Source organism: Channa argus, chromosome 2, assembly GCF_033026475.1.
Source record: "Channa argus isolate prfri chromosome 2, Channa argus male v1.0, whole genome shotgun sequence".
Taxonomy (NCBI): Eukaryota; Metazoa; Chordata; class Actinopteri; order Anabantiformes; family Channidae; genus Channa; species Channa argus.
In genome coordinates, this window is record NC_090198.1 from 27684009 (window position 1) to 27706567 (window position 22559).

The following is a 22559-nucleotide window of genomic DNA, read 5'->3' on the forward strand; positions in this document are numbered from 1 at the left end:
CCAGGCGTCGGCTGAAGCACGCTCCCTGACCACTGTGAGGAAGGGGGCGTAGGCCAGGTCTCCCATCAATTACAACCTTGACCCTCCTCTCTTCTCCTTTCTCTCTCACACACTTTCTGCTCCATTCAACCACCCTCCCCCCTGCATCTTCATCCTCCCCTGGTCCCTCTCCTCTGCTCCTATAAATCAATCTCTCCTCCCTCCCTCCCTCCCCCAAGCTTTCTTCCACCTCCCCCTCCGTCTCTGCTCTCTCTCTCCCTCTCTCTCCTCGCCACTCTTCTCCTCCTCCATCGACGCAGTGGGAGTAGGAAAGGTCAGGGGTGGGCAGACAAAAAGGAGAGAAAGTGGCAGAGGCAACGAGGGAGTGGGGAAATTAGAGTGTATTTAATCAAAGTGTTGTGGGGGCAGATAATACAATGGTGTTTTTTTTTTTTGCTTTGTGCTTTTTAACCTCTCACCGCTAAACAACTACCGAATGTAAGGGTTACAGTTATGCTGTATCTCATTTAGGTAACATAAACCGAGTCAGTGTCGGCTCGTGGGTCTGAATGTGTCCTTACACAAAGTGAACACACAGAGGGGAAAAAAAACCAGGAATGTGGCTCAATTGTTACACTATGGTGTGAGGACCAAAAAAAAGAGAGAGACGCTGTACAAAATACAAGGATTCAAACGGAAAAGACTAAGATGGAAACAGCAATAATTGCACATGATGTTAATAAAGACATATAACAAATTATTGTATATACAGTAGAGGGTGTATTAACAATATTAATAATAATAAAAATATAGTGTTACATGTAGCATTTTTCTAGTTTAAAATCGTTTTGACTTTTGTTTCTCAAACTTACAACCAGATTTCCCACAAAGCACTTTGCCTGTCCCAAAAGGGACCATTAAAGCCCCTTTGGGCTTTTGGAGTTGCCTCAACCTATGTCCCGAAGACAAGCCGCAGCAAATTTTAATCTGGCAGATCTTTGTAAACTCAAAGCTAAACTCAACACAGTGGAACGTAATTCAACATGCCGTACCTCTGTTAACTGTATGAATAAAGATTCAGTACGAGTTGAAATGCTACATGTAGCACAGTAAACAGAGGAAGATAAGGAAGAGACCTTTTCCCTTACCCTCCCTCAGCATGCCCACAGTCAGACACTTCATGAAGCGGCAGGCCTGGCACGACTTGCGTCTCCTCTTGGTGATCTCGCACTCGTTGGTGGCTGGACAGCTGTACTCAATGTTGCCTGTGGCATGTAGACATGTTGGAGGATGACAGAAAGAAGGGTTTTATTTCAGACAGATACATCCAACAGACAGATGGACAGACATGTTAGACCATGCATGAAGGCAGAATGCAGAATGTTTGAAGATAGCTTGGCTAACGGACAGCCAGAGATACAAAAATAATAAAATGCCTTAATAAAAATGAGCTCAACTACCTTGATCTTGACCTTTGACCTTTAATATTGCCCTGTGTCCCCATTGTGATCATTTACAGTGCAAAGAACACAACACAAGCAGATAATCTGCTTTGTTTTACATTTTTACTTGAGTATAGACTCAATGCACGGCTTTTATTCTGAAATGAATCCTTGTACATTGAGGTGTTTGTTTGTGTCTAAGAAGACATCTATGTGTCACATGAGTACAAACTATGTGTACATGTGTTGTGACATGGACAAGCGGAGGTTGCGTGACTAGTGGCAGCAGACTCACAATAACACTGGTGCAGAGCTGAGGCTAAGATTCTAACCTGATGTAAGTCTATTAACTTCACAACGCCGGCCAACAAAAACAACACCTAACGTGTGTTGGAGGCCAGCAGCCTTTTTAACCTTTAGCTGTTGCCTCACTATTTTCCTTCTTTCTTATATTACTATTAGCGTATTACCTCAATATATTCAATATTTATTTAAGATCTTCCACTAAATGTTGGCATATTCATATTAGCTATTTCCACCCTGCCTCCCGATCTCCTTCCCTTTCGTTGTGCCCTGTTTGATTCTGTTGCGTTTTCTCCTTAACTTTACTTCTTTACATCACTTCCACCCAGCTCAAACGAGGTTGATTCACAATATAATATTAACTGTGATAAAATGTAAACCCCACCAATAACCCAAACCCCCCTTGTTTCTTTAGCTGGTGTCCCAACCTGACAATTACAGTAACCCAGTAATCCAATGCATCTCCACTGAAACAGAGTAAACAGTGATTGCTATTGACTGCTGCCACGGAGAGGATGTTTCCTGATTACTGGGCTGATTAAAGGGGCTAGTTAGCTTGAGAAAAGGCTAAATGCACAAACACTTCTTAATGGGCAACACGACGCTCATTAATAAGGCTTGTTAGTCAAAGTGAAGGCTAAACGTGCTAAATATTAGGGTGACCATTACAGTGTAATTGACATTACTGATAGCACTGGTTAGCTTACAGCCAACTTTTGCATTTGGGTGACACAGGAGGTGCAGATTAGTTCAGGAATTAGCCAGTAGAATCAGAATCTGGAAGGGTTTACATCACGACGTACTAGCTTTGTGTGGGTCTTTATGTGCCTCACAGAGAGGTCTTCCTGTGCGTAACGTGTGTGTGCATGCGTGCGTGGCGTGAATGAGAGGGATATACTGCATGAGGGCCTGAAATCCTCCTTCCAGATGTGTGCACGTCCACCTGCTGCATGGCAATTGACTCCCATTGTGCAGAATGCGTAAAGTGAACTTCAGTGTGGGCTTTGGCCTGTCTTCCTCTATGCCCTATATCACCTTTTTCTCGCTCTTGGTGCCTTGGCTTTTTTTTTTTTTTAATAAAATAGTTCCAACTGAAGAGCAGCAGGAAAAAAAAGGCAGTGGGCCAGAGAGGTGACAAAGAGGTAGGGACTGTGAGACAGCACGTTGCAGTTACATGGCATATTTTTAGTCAAGTGATTGACCTTAAAATATACAAACATGCAAATATGTTTCTGCATATAGATTTTGTTAGTCAGTATGAACGGAGCTCTCACACAGACGCCAAAGTTTCCTCATCCTACTGTCAATTTCACCGCAGTGCACTACACCTCCTCTTCCCTACGTTGCTATCGCCACTGCCAACTTCTCCTTTCCTGCTCTCCTCCACTTTTCATTTTTGCTCTTGCTCCCTCATCCCTCCATTTCCTTGCCCTATCCCTCCCCCCTCCCACACTTTGCCCTCCCCCTCACTCCCCCTTTATCCCTCTCTCTCTCAATAAGGGAGTGATAGATGCAGGTTGTCAGGTGTCGCTGGACTGATGCCACAGAAACAGCAGCTGCCAGAGTCACTTCCTCCGTGCTGCGACACACACACGCACACACACACACCCACACATACCACTGTGTCCATGTGACCAATCCTCACCTCCCCCTTTTCCCCATTTCTGTCTTTCCTCATCTCAACTTATTGTTTATCCACACAAGTGTACACATCTCTCCTCTCCTCTCCTCTCCCACTCCATGCTCGCCTCCCTGTCCAGCTGGAGGTGTTTTTTTGGTGATTACCTGCGGTTTTATTGGCTAATGGGTTGAAACATACCAATATGTCTGCCGCTGCCCATCTGAGGCTGGCCTTGCTTTCAAGCCAAGGATACACAAACACACACACACACACACACACACACAAACAACTGTGCATAAACACAGGTCTGCGTGCACAAACCTACACATAAACCTGCACTCATTTACATTTGGATGAGCACAAACCCATAAGGCCACACACAGACACACAGGCTAACACGAATCCACACTGTCTGAGGATGAGTTGGGATTGTCTGTTAGCCAAAGACAATGTCATGACCCAGTGGATCTAAGACTGCTCACTCTGCTTCCAAACAAACCTTACCAGTTGCACTGTAGCACAAACAGTGAATTTAATCATTACATTAGTAACTAAAAAAATGACCAAGCTTGGTCTCTCATTGGTGGTCATTTATAGTGCATAGTATGTTTGTGTGTGTGTGTATGTGTACATTCAGCAAAATTAGATTCATTAAGTGTAATTTTGACCAAGAATGTCAATTCCTGACTGTGAATTAGCTGGCTAACCCCCTATTGGCTTAGTTAGGTGATAATGTCTGAATTTGGTATTTTCCTTTCAGCTCATTTTACAGTATCTCTCTCCGTAGGGTCCATTCATAATGCAGATTTCCATCCTTCTGTATTTCATCACAACCTTTGGCGAGAACGGTCCTGTCACTAATTTTGCCTTTAAGTCTTAACCCGTAACCCTCTAACTTCGGCCTTCCTGATCTGCAACATGTCCGCTACAGGAGAAGGGAGGATTACAAACAGAGTGAAACTGAGGGAGCAAGAGCGAGTGGGACAATGTGTTGCTTTAAATCTGTTCAAGGTCATGTTCTGAAGAGGCTCTACTGTCAACATAGCATCATATCTATAGGTTTGCTGGGCTATTGCATTTAATCTGTAACCCCATTCTGACCTATGTATCCTCTGACAGCATCTCTACATAACTGGCCAACTAATAAACATGGCAGTGATGAGAGATGAATTCAGGGTTAAATTCTACACACATATCACACATATGATTACAAGGTCATATGTGTGACGATCCATTGAAGTGTGTTGTGTGCGAGCGTATCTTTATCTCTGCATGTGTGCGCTCCAATCTCTTTGTCAGAATTGCACAGTGTCCTGATCTCATCCCATCATAAACACATACAGGTCATCTCTAGCTAGTGGTGACCATCTAGTGGATGTAAGACTTCCACCCCCCGGCTTCACATCTCCCTGTCTGTCTGTCTCTGGGGCTTTCCTGGGAAAGCTGCTTATCAGACAAAAAAGAAAGCAGTGGCAGATAGGTAGATGGAAAGGCAGATAGATGAATCCTGTCTGATATGACTGACTGACTGATTCAGTGGAGCTATGATGGCCGGCTGGCCGGCTGGTAGCTGTGTTATTGCACAGGAACACTGACCCACAAAAGGCAATCCTGCTTAATGTAAGGTGTTTTAGAGACAGCAACTTTAATCATACAAGATTATTACTAATGCTACTCTGAATTATTCTGCGGCACAAACATTTAGTATTAGGCCTGGACAATAGAAATATCCTAATAATAATAATATCAATGATAAACTGATTAGTTAGTGTCTTTTTTTGCATTCCCATCACCCCTTTGCACACTCAGAGGTGGCAAGTAACTAAATATATTTACTCAAATACTGGTCAATATACAATTTTTAGGGACTTGTACTTTACTAGTGCAATTGTATTTTGTGTTACTTTTAGTCCACTGCAGTGCAGGAGAAAAACGCTACTACATTGATTTTACAATTTTACCTACTAGATATTTTTCACAGGTGAAGATTCCTATGAGAAATATAATCCACTAACACATTATGATGTATCATGTGGTAAAATTAGCTGCAAATTCATTTGTTTCTCATAAAATGAACCCTTTAATGCTACTACAGTGTTACTTTCTGCCTAATTCATAAGAAATTAAGGGAATACTGACTTTTTAAATCAAAAGGTCAAAGTCATTTTGAACATTTACCATTTGTTGAGGCACATGTGGAAACTATATGGACTAAGCTTGAATTCTTAGTATTAACAGCATCAAATTTAGCATTGTAACACTACTGTCTTAGTGGATCAGTTGTTTACAATTTGAAAGTACTTATTTCAATTAAGTATCTTTTAGGCAAGTACTCATGCTTATCTTTCAGCCTGTGTGCTAAAGTTTGTGTGCTTCTGTCACCTCATCCATCACATTGGTGATTTTGAAATGGCTCAACATTCTAAAATTGGCTAAACAATATGTAAAATATGCAGATGATCTGTGCAAATATATATGTAAAAGGAATATCATTACCACAAGCCTTTTGTGGTAATGATAGGTTAAATGTGCAGGGGTCACTCTCCTGTTGGCTTTTTTTAGTCATTACCTGATTTGACAGAAGCTTAAAAAAAAAAAAAAGCCGGGAGCCTACAAAGGCAATTTCATAGTTTATGCTGAAAGACCTAATGTCAGTGGAGAAAAGCCAATGGGAGTGGTTGACTTGGAAAAAACCGTAATAAGCTCAATGTAGTCATCAATTAAGGTGTATATACTGTTTACACCTTAATTGTGTGAAACGTCCTGCTCTGAATGACAATGATTTCCCACTGAATTCGGTGAAACGAGTTAAGAGTTGGACTGGGTGGATTAGTGAACAAATGGCTGACAAACTGTCTCGTATTATGGCTGATTGGCGTCGTGTCGGGCTGACCTGTAGTGCCTCGACAAGGGTAAATGAAGGATACAAGTGTGGTCAAGCTGAACAAAGCAAGCCGTTGAATAAAACCAGCCAAATGTAGGGAGCATAGGCTCAGATACCTTTGGACTGCTTCTAGCGCTAACAAGAGACCAACAAAGGATTACTGAGCCTAAATCCCAGAACTCCTCTCACCACGTGGATTACTGTTCTATCCCTTCTCTTCTCTACCTCATAACATGAACTTCTGACCCCTACACATGACCTCTGACTTTCCACGGACACTATGTTATCTCCTAGACGGCAGGCACACAGCTAACTCTTCCTGCGAAGCATAAGCACATGGATCTAGGAACGCAAACACTACTGGGAAATTGCTCTTTGCCGTTGATGAACAAGAGGTCAAAGTTAAGGGGGGGGGTGTGCATGGACTTGTCTGGATGCATACAGCACGCAGCATTTCAATGTGTGTATGTGCATGCATGATGGAAATAGAAATGTTGAAGGAGAGAGGATAAAATAGACAGTGGCCGGTGTCCTGGTGGCTTACTTAGCAGACAGAGGAGACATGTACCATATAAAAATCTAGGTTCATATCTGGCTTGGGGCTTTTATCATATGTCCTGGATCTGGTATAGTGGTTCAGGGGTATGTGCATGTGGGGGCAAGTGTATTTTGTGTGTGTGCAGGCATTTTATTTGAAAAAATTGAAAGGTTGTGCCTCTTTTTTTCTCTACATATAATATGTAGAGCACTTTATCGCCATCAAAGGCAAACTTGGAATGTGGTCCTTTGTTGTGAAGTGTTTATGACCCTTCATGTACTTTCTTAGCTGCATAACAGACATTTGAATGACAATAATTTAAAATGGCAACTGTCATCGAGTTTAACACCCAACAGATCACAGCCTATAATAACGTCTTCAGGTTTTAACAAATATAATCTACGAACGACAGACATCCCCCCTTTCGCTCGCGTCTACAATTTCTCACAAAAGGTTGGGGTGAAAACAGAGAAACAGGAGGATGGAACAGGACTAATAGAGAAAATCTGAAACTAAACCTGATGCAGCAAGAGACAAGACAATGAGACAGAAATGTAAACAGGAAAACACAAAGTCTAATGGACGCCAACCTTGGATGGTGCGCTTGAAGAAGGCCTTGCAGGCCTCACAGGATGCCACTCCGTAGTGGTACCCTGATGCAATGTCCCCACACACCAGACAAAGCCTCTTGGGCATCGAATTCAACATGTACTCGCACTTAATCTGTGAATCTTCCCCAATAGTTGATGAACAGTCCTCGTAACGCTTTGATCCGGGGCCACCGGCAGGACCCAGGGGCCCTGCGTTGGAGCTGTAAAGACTCGGGGAGTCTAAGCCGTTGGGATGGCCGTTCATCGTGGATGAATATGAGCCTGAGGCGTCACTGGAGCCACCGGGGGAGTGATGATTTAGACTGTCAGTCAGGGAGGCAGGACTAGACGGCTCAGTCTTTATATAAGAGGACGCACAGTTGGACTCAAGGTGGCGCTCCTTACTGGACATTCTGCAGAGAAGCCTGGGGGGAATGAGACAGAAAGAAACAGAAGAACAAGAAAAGCATAAGAAATTGTAAAAATGACAAACATCTATAAAGAAAGGAGAGGAAGGATCAGGGTTTGAGGAAAGGCAGAGCTGCGGGAGGGGAGAGAGGATATACTCAAAGCAATGTTCAACCAAAGAAAAGCATTTGATCGCTGAACTATCACAACTGTTTGTTCTAATGCTGCTGTATTTCCTCTCTGTCACTTTTATGATAGATTTATATTTTTCTACAGAGGCCGGCAACTTCTATACAAGGGACACAATCCATCCATCACTCTTATTGTGACGGAAATGCTAAAGACAGAAGGGGAAAAGGTATCGTCGAGGAGTGTTTGAGCTTTAAATGAAAAACAGAAAAAGACTGCGGTTCATTAGGGGAAAATGTGAAAGAGTGTAGAAGTGTGGATGGGAGGCATCTACGGTAGCACACAGTTGCACAGACGCATACACATGCTCAGGGCCGATGATCATTCGTCACTCTCCAGTCAATAGCAGCTTGTTCTACATGAAGGTAATCAGTAAGCAGCCGCTCTGCTGCTCAATCATCCCAAAGACAGCGTCACACATATGCGTGACGCTCGCATACACACACACACACACAGGTTGATACATGGTCATTCGACAGATCTAGTTTTGCAGAAGCCATACAAAACAAAACCGCACTCCAAAAAAAATCCTCTCTGCCAAAGTACTTCCGCATTCCCCTCCTCATCTTTTGTTCTTCTCTGCTTTCTCTCTTCTCTCTCTTCTTCCACCTGGATTCCCTGGCTTTCTCCCTCCCTCCCTGCTTTTCCTTCTTCCTCTCCCCCAGGAGGCTGACTGGTGTCTTGTTAATGGCAGTTGTAATTAACAGCTATCTTCTCTCTGTCCATATCTCTTCATCCCTTCCTTTGTCTTCCTTAGTATCTATCTGCCTGTCCCCCTATCACTTCCTATTCATTGCCATCTCTCTCTTTCCTCTATCTCTGCACCCTTTTTCTCTTCCTCTTTACATTACTACTCTCTATCCCTCTAACCCTGCCCTCCCTCCTGTCTCTGTCTTTCCATTGTTAAAGGCAGAAAGCACAAAAGGGGTTTTTAATTAAGGCAGGATGCTGCTAAACAAGGGGCTTCTAAAGTCCAGTCGGCCTGTAAAAGATCCCTGCTCTACAGGGACCCATAAAACACAGACAGCGCCTTGACTGAGAACGGAGAGGCGAATGGGTGAAGGAAGAGGCGGGGGGTACTGGGAGAAGAGGGCAGACAAACGGACAGCAAAAGGCAAGATCCAGACATACCGAGAGAAAGTGAGGCTGCAAGACGTGGCTATTTCAGTTTTCTACATGCAGAAAGATGAGACAAAGCATCTGATTTGGCCTTTTTTTTTTTTTTTAATTCATTCTTTTTTTTTATCCCCTTTCATAAAGTGACATGGTATTTATGATTCAGGCTACTTTGGCCTCTTTCCCCCCCTTTCATCACATATTTTATTTCCTCTCACCTCTGCTTCCCTCCCCTCCCTGCAAATTCCTTTAATTCAGTGACTCCATTAATCGTGACTTTGTGGTATTCACCAATGTCTATAAATCCATTTATCTGATGCTACGCTGGCCCGTTAGATTGGAATGAGAGGGACACTGTGAGAAAGGTTTAAACACAAATCAAGAAAGTGGAGAGGCACACAGACAGTCAGAGAAGGCATACAGAGGAAAAGACAGAAAAACTAAAAAGGTGCTAGAATAAGCGAGGGAGAATTAAATGTAAATGTGGGGAAGAGATGAGTGGGATGGAGGGAGATTGAACGGGGGTTGTCTGTGTTCTACTAGAGGGAGAGAAAACACAGCAGTGACGGAATAAAAGAGAGTAGATCCATTTAAGTAGATGATGTGATGGTGATGATTTAATCTCTCCTTTTTCATTCTTTATGCTCTTTTGTGCCCCCTCCCTACGACCGTCAATCCTTCTGAGTGCCATTAAGTGAAAGAGTTTAAGTGCCAAAAGATCTCAGGCGTTTTTTTTTTTTTTTTACGTCTGTCTCTCTCTCAAATTCTCATCTATCTCGCTTTCCCTCTTCCTTTTTCACTCCACCTCTTTGCTCCATCTTTCCCCACTCTTTCCCCTCTGCCATCTCCCTTTCTCTTGCTCTCTCACATCCCCTGTATTCTCTGCTTATGAATGAAAAAATAATGGCAGAGGGAGGAATAAAAAGAATAGAAAAAAAAAAGAAGACATGCGTGCAGAAGAGAGGAGGAGAGAAAAGATTAAGAAATCACAGCCGTTGCGCTGTGCAGAGCGAGAGGTTGAATGCATTTATGTATGTATGTTATCAGTATAATTATGGTGCTATGTGGCGACGGCTCAGTGCTGGAAGAGCAGTCTTATTGTGCCCGTCTGCTCTTCAGACAAGTACAGAGAGGAAGAAAAAGGGGTGAGTCTCATTTTTTTTAAATAAATTCTTTATGTTTTGTTATGTATACAAAAGTGTTTCTTATTGTATTTTCACAAAAACTTAAAGGCACGAGTCATAAAAGAAAAGTAGATTTTACTATTAGCCGTTTCACTTAATGTTTCACTTTAAAAGCCTTTGGGTTCGATTTCCTTCCTGTCATTTGGTTGAAAATCATGCACGTAGCTTTTTCTACTGTCTGAATTATGTGGAATAAAAAGTTTTGAACTTCTCTGATCTCAACTTCCGTTAATGGGGCCACTAGATTCCACAAACTACTGCTTTTATGCAGATTATTTGAGTGATACATGCTTTTGTCATTTCAGATGGATACTTATGGCCAAAGTAGAGAGTTAAGGGCATTTAGTTTGTCTGAATATATAATACTACAAACTAGCAAACACGTACATCCAACATATTTTTTCTTGATTGACCAGCTTTTCTTTCCACTCTTTTAGGTAACTTGGTACCTTTGCTGGGTACCGACAAAAAAAGGACCTTCAATTTGCTTTGAAATATCTTGAAACTGCCAAAGTAATATAAATTAAGAAATAAAGAAATAAAAATCTGACTGTGAACAGAATATTTTAAACTCTATGGCCAAGGCAAATCGCAGAGTGACTGCTTTTTCTCCGGGTTAAATAGGCCAAACCACAAGTTTGAAGACATGCGTTGGTAATTACAGGAAACTAAACTAAAATCAAAAATCCAATTATTTATGATCTTTTCTAACAAATCGGACTTTTTCACAGCAAACATCCAAAGAAAGTAGACAAAAGTGGCTGTTTAGTTTCTGCAGTTATCAAATATTCAGCAGGCCTATTTACAGTGCGAGAACACACACACACACACACACACCCCAGAAATATTACCACCTTTCCTCGTCTCCATTACAAGCTCTATCCCTGTCATTTCCTCTTTGTCTTCATTCCTTTTTCTTTTTTCACTTCTCACCAACTCTCACCATAGAGATAACTATGTGGTGGCATGGAGAGAAAAAGAGTGACAGAAAAGGACTAAATAGAAAAAGAAAGACAGTGAAATGCAGGAAAACAAGATATTTTTTCTGTGTGTTTTGAAGGGAGGTGCACCACTTTAGTATGACAAGCTGTCATTAGAGCGGTGGCCTGATGCAGTGCCCTGACAACTGGCAGGGACAAACGTGCAATCATCGTATTAGAGCAACTACTCTGCCTCACTCCGTGTGCTCTGTCCCTCTGTTTCTGTGCGCACTTTCACATTATGCACTATATTATATACAATTTCGGTGCGGCTGCCTCGCTAGGTGGCAGCCATGAACAAAAACCAATTCTCAAACAACTCCTGTTTTTGCTTTCCCATCCTCGAGGCTGGAGAGGAGACGAGAGGAGGAGAGAAGAGTGACTGGACAGGTGTAACTCTGAGCTGAATTGAAATTGTTACAGCTTGAATTTTATTCAATACCAAGGAAAATGAGTATGGATTTGTTATGTTGCTCTATTAGGAACATGCTACACACTGAACATCAAAGCACCTCACTGCCCTGGCAATATTTGAAAAAAAAAATAAATAAAATGCAGTTCCACGGAATAAGCTATAAAAATAAGGTTAGATAAAGGGGTGAGAGGTATAACAGAGAGGAAAGCAAAGTGGTAGCAACAGACACAGAGAAGAGAGAAGTGCTGACAATGTGGCTACCATGGATTGGCTAATACCTTTCCATCACACCGGGCATTGTGCTCTAGATGCTGATAAGAACACACAGTCCAATAAGCAAAAAGAAAAAAGAGAGGGAAAGAGAGAGTGAGTGAGAGAGGGGGAGCATGTTCCACAATTGTATCTCGAATATTGCAGCAACGCTTTAGGTAGGTGGGGAAGTGAAAGAAGGATGAAAGACAAAAAAGTAAATATAGTGAATTAAACTGCATTTCCATTTTCATAATCCAACGAACGGAATTATTTCATCAACTGACTTTATTGCTTTTTCAGCCCACGCACTCCACTTTTTGTTTGTCTTTCTTCATTACATTCCTCCGTTTTATTCTATTTTCGACATCCCCCAGTTTGTTTAACTGCTCGGCCGCTTGTTAGTCTGATATACGCACGGGTGAGTGTGCACAGAAAAAAAAAAACACACACACTTGTAAACTTGAGCTGTTAGCTGCACCCATCAGTTCAGACTGAGCCGGTTACTGCTGTTGTTAAAAGAATCACAGTAAGTAACAAACTTTCTGTTTTGTGGTGGCTGAATTATGGGACGGGAAAACACACACACACGCTCATTGTTTCCTAAGACATCTTGCGTTGTGTGTATCTGTTTTTAGTTGAACGTTGTGTAAGCTGGGTACATAGTTTAAAAGCTAAGAAACAGTGTAGGATTATAAAGTAATGTGTTGTTGTGTGGTGTTGGTCTGTGGTTGTGAGTTTATCTCCATACAGTCTCAGCGTGCAGATGATTATAGTTGTTTTGTGGGGACAGAAATGAATAAAAAACACAAAACCTCATGCAGAGCCAGTCAATCTAAACCACTCTCCCTCCTACTGAGCTCTCTCCTGCCCTCTCTTTCCTGCTGTCTGTGTGTGTGTGTGTGTGTCATCATTTCTACTTCTCGCAAACAAACACACACTGCTTTTCAGTCTTTCTTGTACATCCAAACCCCACCTCTCTCTTTCTCTCTCTCTCTCACACACACACACACACACACACACACACACACACACACACACACACACACACACACACACACACACACACACACCAGGGAGCAGATCAATTGTTACAGTGTTAGTCGGGCAGGAAACCTGTAATTCACTTCATTGGCTGCAGAATAAACCCCTGATTACATACAATCAATGTGATAATGGCTAAAACACATTCTGCCCAATGGTCTGTCGGGCTGTAAAGACCGGCACAGGAGAGGAGACGCGAGTGTGTGTCTATATTCCAGAGTATGTGTTTTTGACAGTGCGCGCGCATGTTTTGTCACAAATACACCGTCTCCAGTTGGTCTGAATTGTATTGTGCCAAACACATACCTGCACACGTTTGCCGTGCATACATATCCCCTTAGAGTACACACACACGCACACACACAGGGTGAGACGTTCAGAGACACACTAGTGGGGCTAAAGCGGTGGGGTTTATAAACTTTACACACAAAGCCCCCCTCCCTCCCTCCCTCTCTCTCTCTCTCTCTCTAGATGTGGGGCAGGCTCAGCCAAACAGCATTGATCCAGCATTACGTGCTTTTCAAACTGCAAAGTATTTAGGAATATCCTGTTGAGCCTGGTGAAATCAATGCAACCCACGTGTCTCAGGCTGTTGTTAGAACTCCACTATTTCCTTCTTGCTTTTTTCCCTTGCTGTTTTCCTCTTTAATCCTAAAACTTGATGGGAATTCCTTTTGCTGTCAAACTCCCGTGCGCTGGGTTTGACGGATGATTAGGATTTGAGAACTCCGGCTGCGTTGATGTGGTTATTTAGGTAAAAAGATATGAAGAGGGTAAGTGTGTTCAGGGTAAAAACGGAAGGCGGTGCACCGCTAACCTCGTGAGTGTGTGTGTGTCAGATGGGAATCTTGATGATTTAGGTCATTTTCTCGCGGAGCAGTAGCTGATAAGTGTGTTGCTGCCAGGCACTATCTTTGCCACCATGTCTCTCTCTCTCCATACCTTTCTCTTTGTCTCTCTCTCTCTCTTCCTGTGTCCTTTATCTGATGTGTGTCATTGTATTTGTAAGGGTGGTTGTCTACTGTACGAACGGTGCTTCAGACCTCTAAAACAGCTCCATTCCATGCACAGCACATCAGGGCAGACAACAGTTAACACACTCTAGATATAATGCACTTTATACTAAATGAACAATAGCATAAATTACTGCAAATTGTTGGTCTAAATCAGCTCTGTTTTTGTTTGGCAGACTAAATTGCATACCATGCACCTGTATTGACCTCCAGCTTTTTACTGGAAAGCCTGGAGAGTGGAAATCAATGACATTACTGAATGCATCCTATTGTTAGGTAAAGCTTTTATAGAAGATGCTGCATGTGACAAACATGAAATTCCTTTCTCACATGAAAAAACTTTGTAAAGAAAAGAAAGGTTATTGATCGTTGAGAGTTTATTTCTCCATGTGCGGATTAGCAGGGTTAATGTGGTGCAGGAGGCCTCGCAAACAATTATGATTGTGGTTGAGAGACATACAATCTCACACAGGCATATGCACTGTAAACATTTAACGCTGATGTACAGAGAGATGTACATCTGTCTCCCGTGCTCCCATGAGTTACAGAGACCTGGGAAATGTGCTGTATCAAATTAAATTGTGCAGAAATTTATTTTAAAAAAAGTTGGAAAAAAAAAAAGCCTCAATCAGATTAAAAACACATTTTATTAAGCAGGTGGTGAAAGAGGATTTCCACTCTAGTAAATATGACAGGGCTTTCAAATGTGACATGGAAGGGAGGCCAGGAGAGAGAGGCAGACAAGAAGGGAATGAGAAAAGAGAATGTAGGTCTGCAGAGAAGAGGAGAGGGGGGGGAGAGAGAGAGAGAGAGAGACAGAAAGACTAGTGTGTATATGTGGAATAAAATGGCACTCTGGATCCCAGAGTGAAGGGGAAAAGGAGAGGAGAGGAGAGGAGGCACGAGTGAGTAGGGTGTCAAAACTGCATTCTTTAAGCAGATCAGATTTGGGGAAATTGGACTGTCACTACAGGATTGTGATGATTTACACCTATCCATCACTGGGACGGGAAGAGAAGCCGAGCCAAAGTATGTACAGTGATGCACAGCATGTGTGGAAAGATGCTCTAAACAGGCTCCGTCCACTGCTTAACTTTGCAGTTCAATCCTCAGTATTCGACAGGAAAAAGGAAGAACACGCTTCGGCCAGGCTTTGATTATTACCCATTTCAATTCCCGGCAACATGCACGTGAATGAATGATTTCAACATGGGACTCCGCCCCACACAAAGATTTTGAACTGAATTGATCTGTATTGTCACCAGATGCTGTTGACACTCGCCTCCCTCTGTCCTCCTTCCTCTCCCTCCCCTCACTGCTGGCTGATGCACCTTACAGCCTCGCTTCTGGACCATCTGTTAGGGAATCTAATTCACATCCAGTCATAATCAGGTTTGCTGGAGTGCCCAGTGTCTCTGCCGGTCTCTGTGTTTGTTGCTGCCTGCTGCTGTGCATTTCATTTGTGTGTTTTTTGTTTTTTTAACTGAAGTTTCCATGTAAGTCTGTGTCAGTCCAGTGTTGTTTATTTGACCACTTCACCATCACCTGACTCTCTGATTGTCCTGTCTTTACTTCGTCATATGAAAAACGTGGCACCTCGGTGTGAACAGGTAATGACTGGCAGCCAGTTCACATGGTTTTAACTTTGTGTCAATTATTACGTATGCATGAAATTACTTATGACTACTGCGCGTCTCTGCAGCACTGTCTTCCCTTTCACATAAAACTAATTGCAAATTACAAGAATTTAAATACTGCTTCAGCATTTTTACAGGGAAATTGATTAACAGGCATCAATTTGATGATGCAGGGAGAAAAACAAATCAGGTGCTGCATCGACACAGAAACTAAAAAAAACATGTATGTTTGTGTGCGTGTGTGTGTGTGTGTGTGTGTGTGTTCATGACTGAGGCAAGTTAAGGTGAAGGGGGTGGAAGTTAATGAGAGGTGGTCTGACCCCCCCTCTTTCTCTCTCTCGTCCTCTCGCTCTGCTCTTGCAGTAATCCTCTTCTATAAATCTGCAATCCAATCAGCGTTGTCCACACTTACACAAACACACACACAGAGTGCTTTTGGGAGGCCCATCTGTGTGTTAAGGCAATCTGCTTTATCATTATGATTACATTGGGCTCAGTTTACAACAAAGTGTGTGTGTGTGTCTGTGTGTGTGTATCCAAGCACACTCTGGCTGTCTGACATTAATCACATTCCCATGGTTTGATGGCCTAAATAAAAAGAGGAATAATATTGTAGCTGTCCAATGAAAATGGTGGACCTCCAAAGACAAATATAGAATTTCTTGAGACTTTGTGCAGGTTTTCATTCCAGAAAACAAAGTAAATAATTGTTTTACTTGTTGTTCTTATACAAAAGGATTTATAGTGAAAATACTAAATCTGTATGAACAGTAATGGCATATAATAAAAATGTAAGAAACCAAAATTAGGTCTAATTCACATGGATTATAAAATCTTTTACTAAATTCACTGTATGAATACTGTTGATCGGCGGTGGAAGAAATAATCAGATCGTTTACTTAAGTAAAACTGTCTTTAACGCATTGTAGAACCACTCGACTATAATTAAAAATCTTGAATTCAATATGTTACTAAGAACTGAATGGTTTATTTCACATCAGCGTATGTGATATTACTGTGGTGGCTGATGTCTTTGACCGCTCCTGATGATCGTATGCTTTGAATGTCGTGATCGTAATTTCAATTACTTTACCTACTCGGTACCTTGTCAAATTCATGCACTGATCAAAAGTCTCATGTCTCATGATTATGCTGTGAAATTTAAAAATAAATGTAGCAAAGTATGAAACAGAAGAAAATATTAATACTATAAATACTATAAACTACTATATACTATAAATACTATAATATTTTACTCAAGTACAATAATTTACTCAAATACATTACTTAAATATTACTCTAATTACTTTTTATACCACTGCTGTTTATAACAAATAAACTTGAGTTGTTTTCCCCAAAGGTGTGTCAAGTGTGTGTGTGTGTGTGTGTGTGTGTGTGTGTGTGTGTGTGTGTGTGTGTGTGTGTTTATGTTAGTAGTGGGACTTAATCCCATCAACAACAGCTGGAGGTTTGATACTCTGGAGCAATAGTTCATCTGATCTTACACTGGATGTGTATAAAACGAAATGTGGAAAATTTTATGAAAAATAAATCACAGATGAATTTAATGTAGTCACTTCCCTTTAAGGATCCCAAAGTTGTGCCACTGCCACACTGACATGACTTACAGGAACATTTTTTAAAAAACGCTATACATACATATTTTATTATCATTTGGAAATTAATTTTTTAGTTCTGGGTTTCTGCAGAAATAAATGTGACCCTCAGTGAGTGTAATTATTATCTGCTAATCACCCACTTTATGGCATCTGAAATCATTGTTTTATCTCGGTGCAAAACTTGAACTAGTGGAAACAAGGTTACCTAATTCAGTGCAACATGTGCACATATCTGTGTGTGCATGCATAGTGTGATACTTCGAGCCATGGCGTGACTCCCTAGACCCTGGCAAACCTTTACACCTCTCATCACCAGACTTCACTGGCTGCCAATATACTGTGCACACACACGCACACACACACTCTTTCTCATTGTGCTAGTAACACTCCTGTTCGTGATTGGCTGAGAGGCTGCGTGAGAATGGCGTGCCAGACCTCTAATTGGCTTGACCCAGACTAACCCTGAAATCCTATTGGACTAAGACTTCCTAGTCTACAGCACGGACAGACACACACACACACACACACACACACTTAGGTCTTTGCAAAATGCACTAATCAATAGTGTTCAAATAAAGTGTGCAGTAACACAACAACAATAATGACATCATAACTGATGGAAAAATTCATTAAGATATTAATCTCAACTAGCAAAACTAAAACCATAGTTGAACAGATGATCTGTATAATGTTCAGGTACGTGCGTAGGTTTTTGTAACACTGGAATCTAATAATGTCAGTTCAAAACATAAGTAGCGTTTGGTCCGGTGTCTCAACTTTTACGCATTACATCATACGAGGGCTAAAACAAAGAGGAGGATGGAGGAGTATGAAGACGGGGAACCTGTGTCAAACTTGCACTGTTTGAACATGAAAATAGCAGCATTATTCCCAGACCTGCAACCACCTACATAAACCTAGAACTGAATTCTACGGGACAGCTTTAAATGGAATTCTAACTTTGGATAAAGCTTTTCATGCTTTACGTTGCATTGCACATGCAGATGGCGTGTTGGATTACAGTATCGATAAACGTGACCGTCCTTCAGCAGAATGATATGATCTAAAGCCCCTAAGTCGCAACGCATTCGCACTACTGAAGTGTCCCTGAGCCGGAAGTTGAATCCTGCTTCCCTGTGATAGTAAATGTACTGTAAAAAAACTAAACAAATTGTAGGATTTATAGGAATTATAGGTGCTATAGGTGAAGAAAATCAACAGCAATGTTCTCTAAATATTAGCCCATTTCCTGATTACATTTCTGCCTTTGAACAGTGAATTAGCCACAATTTGTAGCAACTACATCTCATAAACACACAAACATACACATGCACAAACTATTTACAGGGAAAACCCACAAGAGACTAAACCTTAGATTTTAGACTGGGCCGCAACACGGACAACTCGTTCTCCTTAACATCCGTCACCGCAAATGTGAAGGTGTGATAATAATGTAATAATGTAAAGGTTTTTTTATTAATGAGAAAGCTTATCAGTCCATCGGTAACCTGATAATTAACATATCTATGGTAGAAAATACAGGACTATTCAACTTGTTTTGTTATTTGCAAGTGGTTAAAAAAAAAAGCTGCTAATCTAAAGCAAAGAATGCAAAACAAAACTGTGCCAAGATTAGAAAATATAGCCTAAAGAAATAGAAACAATAGAATAAATTGGGATCAAATTTAAAATCCAATTAGACACAAGCACCCACACAGACCACATGAAACCCTCCGATGTCATAAAGTAGTAGCCTTTCATTTTATTTTTCATCTGATGTTTACAGAGTTCAAGAGCAGCTTTTGCATAAAACCAAACCTAACATTAACCTACCACTGTCCCTCTGTCGTTTCGTGTCTTTGGCCCTCGTCATTTTGACTAACCTGGGGTTGTAGAGGGCATGTGCGTCTCTCATGTGGTTGGCCTCCAGTGGATCGTAGCTCTGGTGCATCCTCCAGGCGCCAGCGCCACATTTACCATAGACTGACTTGGAGTTATCTTCACTGCTGCTGTTCACCAATGGCCCCTTCGATAAGTTCATTCTGTGGGCAGAGGCAAAGAAGGGGAGTACAGACGTGAGTGCGGCAGAAAGATAGGCGGACAAACAGCAGGTGAGAGGAGGCTTTTCCCAGGTTACCTCAGAGGTGTTTCATTAACAAACTATTAAACGCAAAATCTGTTCAAAGGAATGAAAACATTTATAAAGTGCAAACAGGAGAACACTTTCCTATATGAAACTAGTTTGGTGTTTACATTTTCATAATAAAAAGACACAGTGAACAGTATGTCCTATTCAGTTAATTACATTTTCATTTTTTAAATGTCCCCATGGTGGAGGACACTACTAAATAGGTACCATGGCAACTAAATGCAGATGCACAAGGGTAAAATTCAAATAACAGAACACAACACAAAGTAATTTTAAATTGCATACGGGGGGAGATGAGTAAATTAAACCAAACGCCTTGAAATGTAGTGTTACAAATGACGGTGTTTGACACACGCACACACATCCAGACTCATTGGTCTTATTTTGTTTTAGGGCTGTACTCTGGCAGCACACACTACACGCAAACTTCTTATATGTCACGATTCAGCACGGACACAGAGACAGGAATGTATGCAGGCATCGAGGGCGACGACATGTAGAAAGCCAGGCTGATATAAAGGCCGACATGCTGTGAGGACTGACGACAGGCAGACAAACAGATTGACAGAGGACGGGGTCGCGACATAAACCAGTATGTGTCCTGGAATGTGCCAACAAATTTCAGGCAAACGTAACTGTGCACACATGCATCGGTGGACGCATCTGGCGTTTAACACCGGAGACGTTTTACAAGTTTGAACTTGAAAAAAATAAAATAAAATAAAATAAAAAGGCTCCCAGATGTGGGTAAGGTAAGAGTATAAGCAGCAGAACAGGGACTGCTATCCTGCATCCATCCATCAAACCCAAATCAAAAATGTGTTCCTAAATGAACGAAACAACAAGTACTGAGAGTGGGGGGGAAAAAAAGGACAGAACTTGTGGCTGATTCAAGGTCTGCATTCAAACAGAACTCCCAGGGGGGAGCAGAGCGGTGCTGACGGTTTCCTGCAGAAACCAATTCAGACTGGGCGACAGATGTCAGTACACATTTGGAAATAAAGTGAACCTTCTAAAATTCCATCAACACATCAAAGATACCCGTTGGTGAGGCCCGGTGGCATTCTGAGCATTTCTGCGTTTACGTATTTGCAGGTAAGGTCAAAGAATACACTTGTAAGTTTTATTGCACGTCTACTTTTTGTTTTGTTTTTTATTTTCAAGCACAGGTAGTTTTGTCAAGCCAAACTAGCTGGGACCACTTTTCCACGCCTTGGTGCTAAAGGGCCGCTAAATAAATGTGTGTTTTTCTGGTAAATAAATTCATCTTTAGCTTTTGCTTGTTATTGCCATTATCACCGTGCCTGTGTGTGTCTTTTTCCAATGCAGTGTTGACAGTCCAGTGTGATTTCCCACTGTGGACGCCCTGTTTAGGTGAGGGCCAGGTAGACAGACAGGTAGACAGACCAATCAGTCATCTGACAGCCATCCCTCCATCCACCCACAGAGATGGGTCGGCTCAGTGAGAGGTGGAGGGCCAGGGTGTGTAATATGTAGGTTTTAGTTCCACTCTGGTGAATAGGAGGAATCGATATCTTGCTGCTGCTGCTGCTGCTGCTGCATGAGACACTTATTGGCTTTGGTTGCTGTGTCGCAATGCTATATAGACAGGTAACACTTAATACTGGTTTTTTTATTGGGGAGTGCCCTGGTGTCACACTGGACTAAGGTACATTCAGAACCATCGTGTACATGTTATGTTAGTGTGAAGCCCTTTGCCAGCCTTTGCAGTTGCACACAACGGAATTCTTTCACAGGCCCAAGTGAAAAATGTAGAATATACAGATGAATAGTGGGCCGAATAAAATGACTGGACTGAGCTGGCTGACGGGTGAGGTAGCTTATTTCGTTTACATCATTATTATGAACCATGAGATGCGGTTATAACACGAAAACCGGAGATCCGGTCGTTTTATGCTTTTCCGAATTGGGAGATAAGTCACTATTACTTGATTTAAGCCAAACGGCAAAAGCTTTTTGATTTTGCAGAAGTCGTTGCCAGTCTGCCACGGGCATTAACTCAGACACTAAAACTGTTTAGGGATTACTAAGAGAGATTTTGTTTTATTACATTATACCTTATGGCAAGGTAATCGGATATTGGGGTTTTTTTTTTCCTCCTTGTCTTTATTCATTCTAGAAGATTAGATTTAGGCTAAACGGCATCTTAAAAATCAGCAGACAATCCTTTGAAGCAGGCATTAGCAGAGGTTTGTGATTTCGTTCATAAAAATCTTACGAATACATTTTTATTTTGATTCATTTGAATAGATTATAATTCTGTGAAAAACCACAGAAAGGTTTGAACACGCAGAAGAAAGAAATAATTAGATGTGTTCAAAGCAAAAAGAGAGAATATTAACCTATGTGATTCTACCTATTTTGCACTCCTGTCAGTACATGTGCAGCACCAGCACCCATGGAAACGTGTGTGTGTGTGTGTGTGTGTGTGTGTGTGTGTGTGTGTGTGTGTGTGTGTGTGTGTGTGTGTGTGTGTGTGTGTGTGTGTGTGTGTGTAGAAGCAGGGACATTGTGGGTGTATTTCTGATGCTCAGTGACTCGCTCATGTGTTGCTGGCCCATCTGTGAACAGAATGACCATGGCACTGTGTGTGTGTGTGTGTCTGCATGTGTGTGTGTGTGTGTGTATGAGTCTGTGTGTGTGTGTATGTGTGTGTGTGTGACATGGTGATGCAGTGATTGATGAGACAGTTGCCATTCTTGCTAATGCAAAACGCACCTATCCCTGAAGGGAGAAAATGCCACAACACACACACACACACACACACACACACAAACACACGACTACAACTGCCCTCCCTAATTACCCTTCTAGTCAGGGCAGATTGAAGTCTTTCAGTCACATGTGCAATAAATATCCATAAATATGCATAAACATAGATTCATAAACACAGTTACACACTGTAGGTGCCATATACACACATAAGCACTAATAGAGGCCCAGAAAAACTAAACTAAGACTTCAAATTTAAGTGCAGGACTATGGTGAAAATGAACAAACCATCTATTTAAACATAGCATTTTAATTTCTCCTCTATAATCTTTCTGGTACAAGAGTCTGCACAAACACAAACCAGAGCAAAGTGAAAAAAGAAGAAAATCCTGTCCAATTCTTGTGTTTGCGAAAAAAATGTAAATTTGTGTCTCATCAGCAGGCTCTTTCAAAAGCTGGTGTCGTA

At 41.7% G+C, this 22559-nt stretch overlaps 1 protein-coding gene across 6 annotated transcripts in view; it reads right to left on the bottom strand.

Moving 5' to 3' along the window:
• Positions 1 to 22559, bottom strand: part of esrrga (estrogen-related receptor gamma a) — a 102744-nt gene that overhangs the window by 40239 nt on the left and 39946 nt on the right. For 4 of the 6 annotated variants that reach the window (XM_067489051.1, XM_067489027.1, XM_067489009.1 and 1 more), the window contains exons 2-4: positions 19095 to 19253; positions 7358 to 7782; positions 1116 to 1244 (exon numbers count right to left, since the gene is read on the bottom strand). In XM_067489051.1, the coding sequence (XP_067345152.1) occupies positions 1116 to 1244; positions 7358 to 7782; positions 19095 to 19252 (712 nt within the window). In that variant the 5' untranslated portion in view covers position 19253. The remainder of the gene's footprint in view (positions 1 to 1115; positions 1245 to 7357; positions 7783 to 19094; positions 19254 to 22559) is intronic. The other 2 variants (XM_067489034.1, XM_067489018.1) reach the window with 1 other exon arrangement.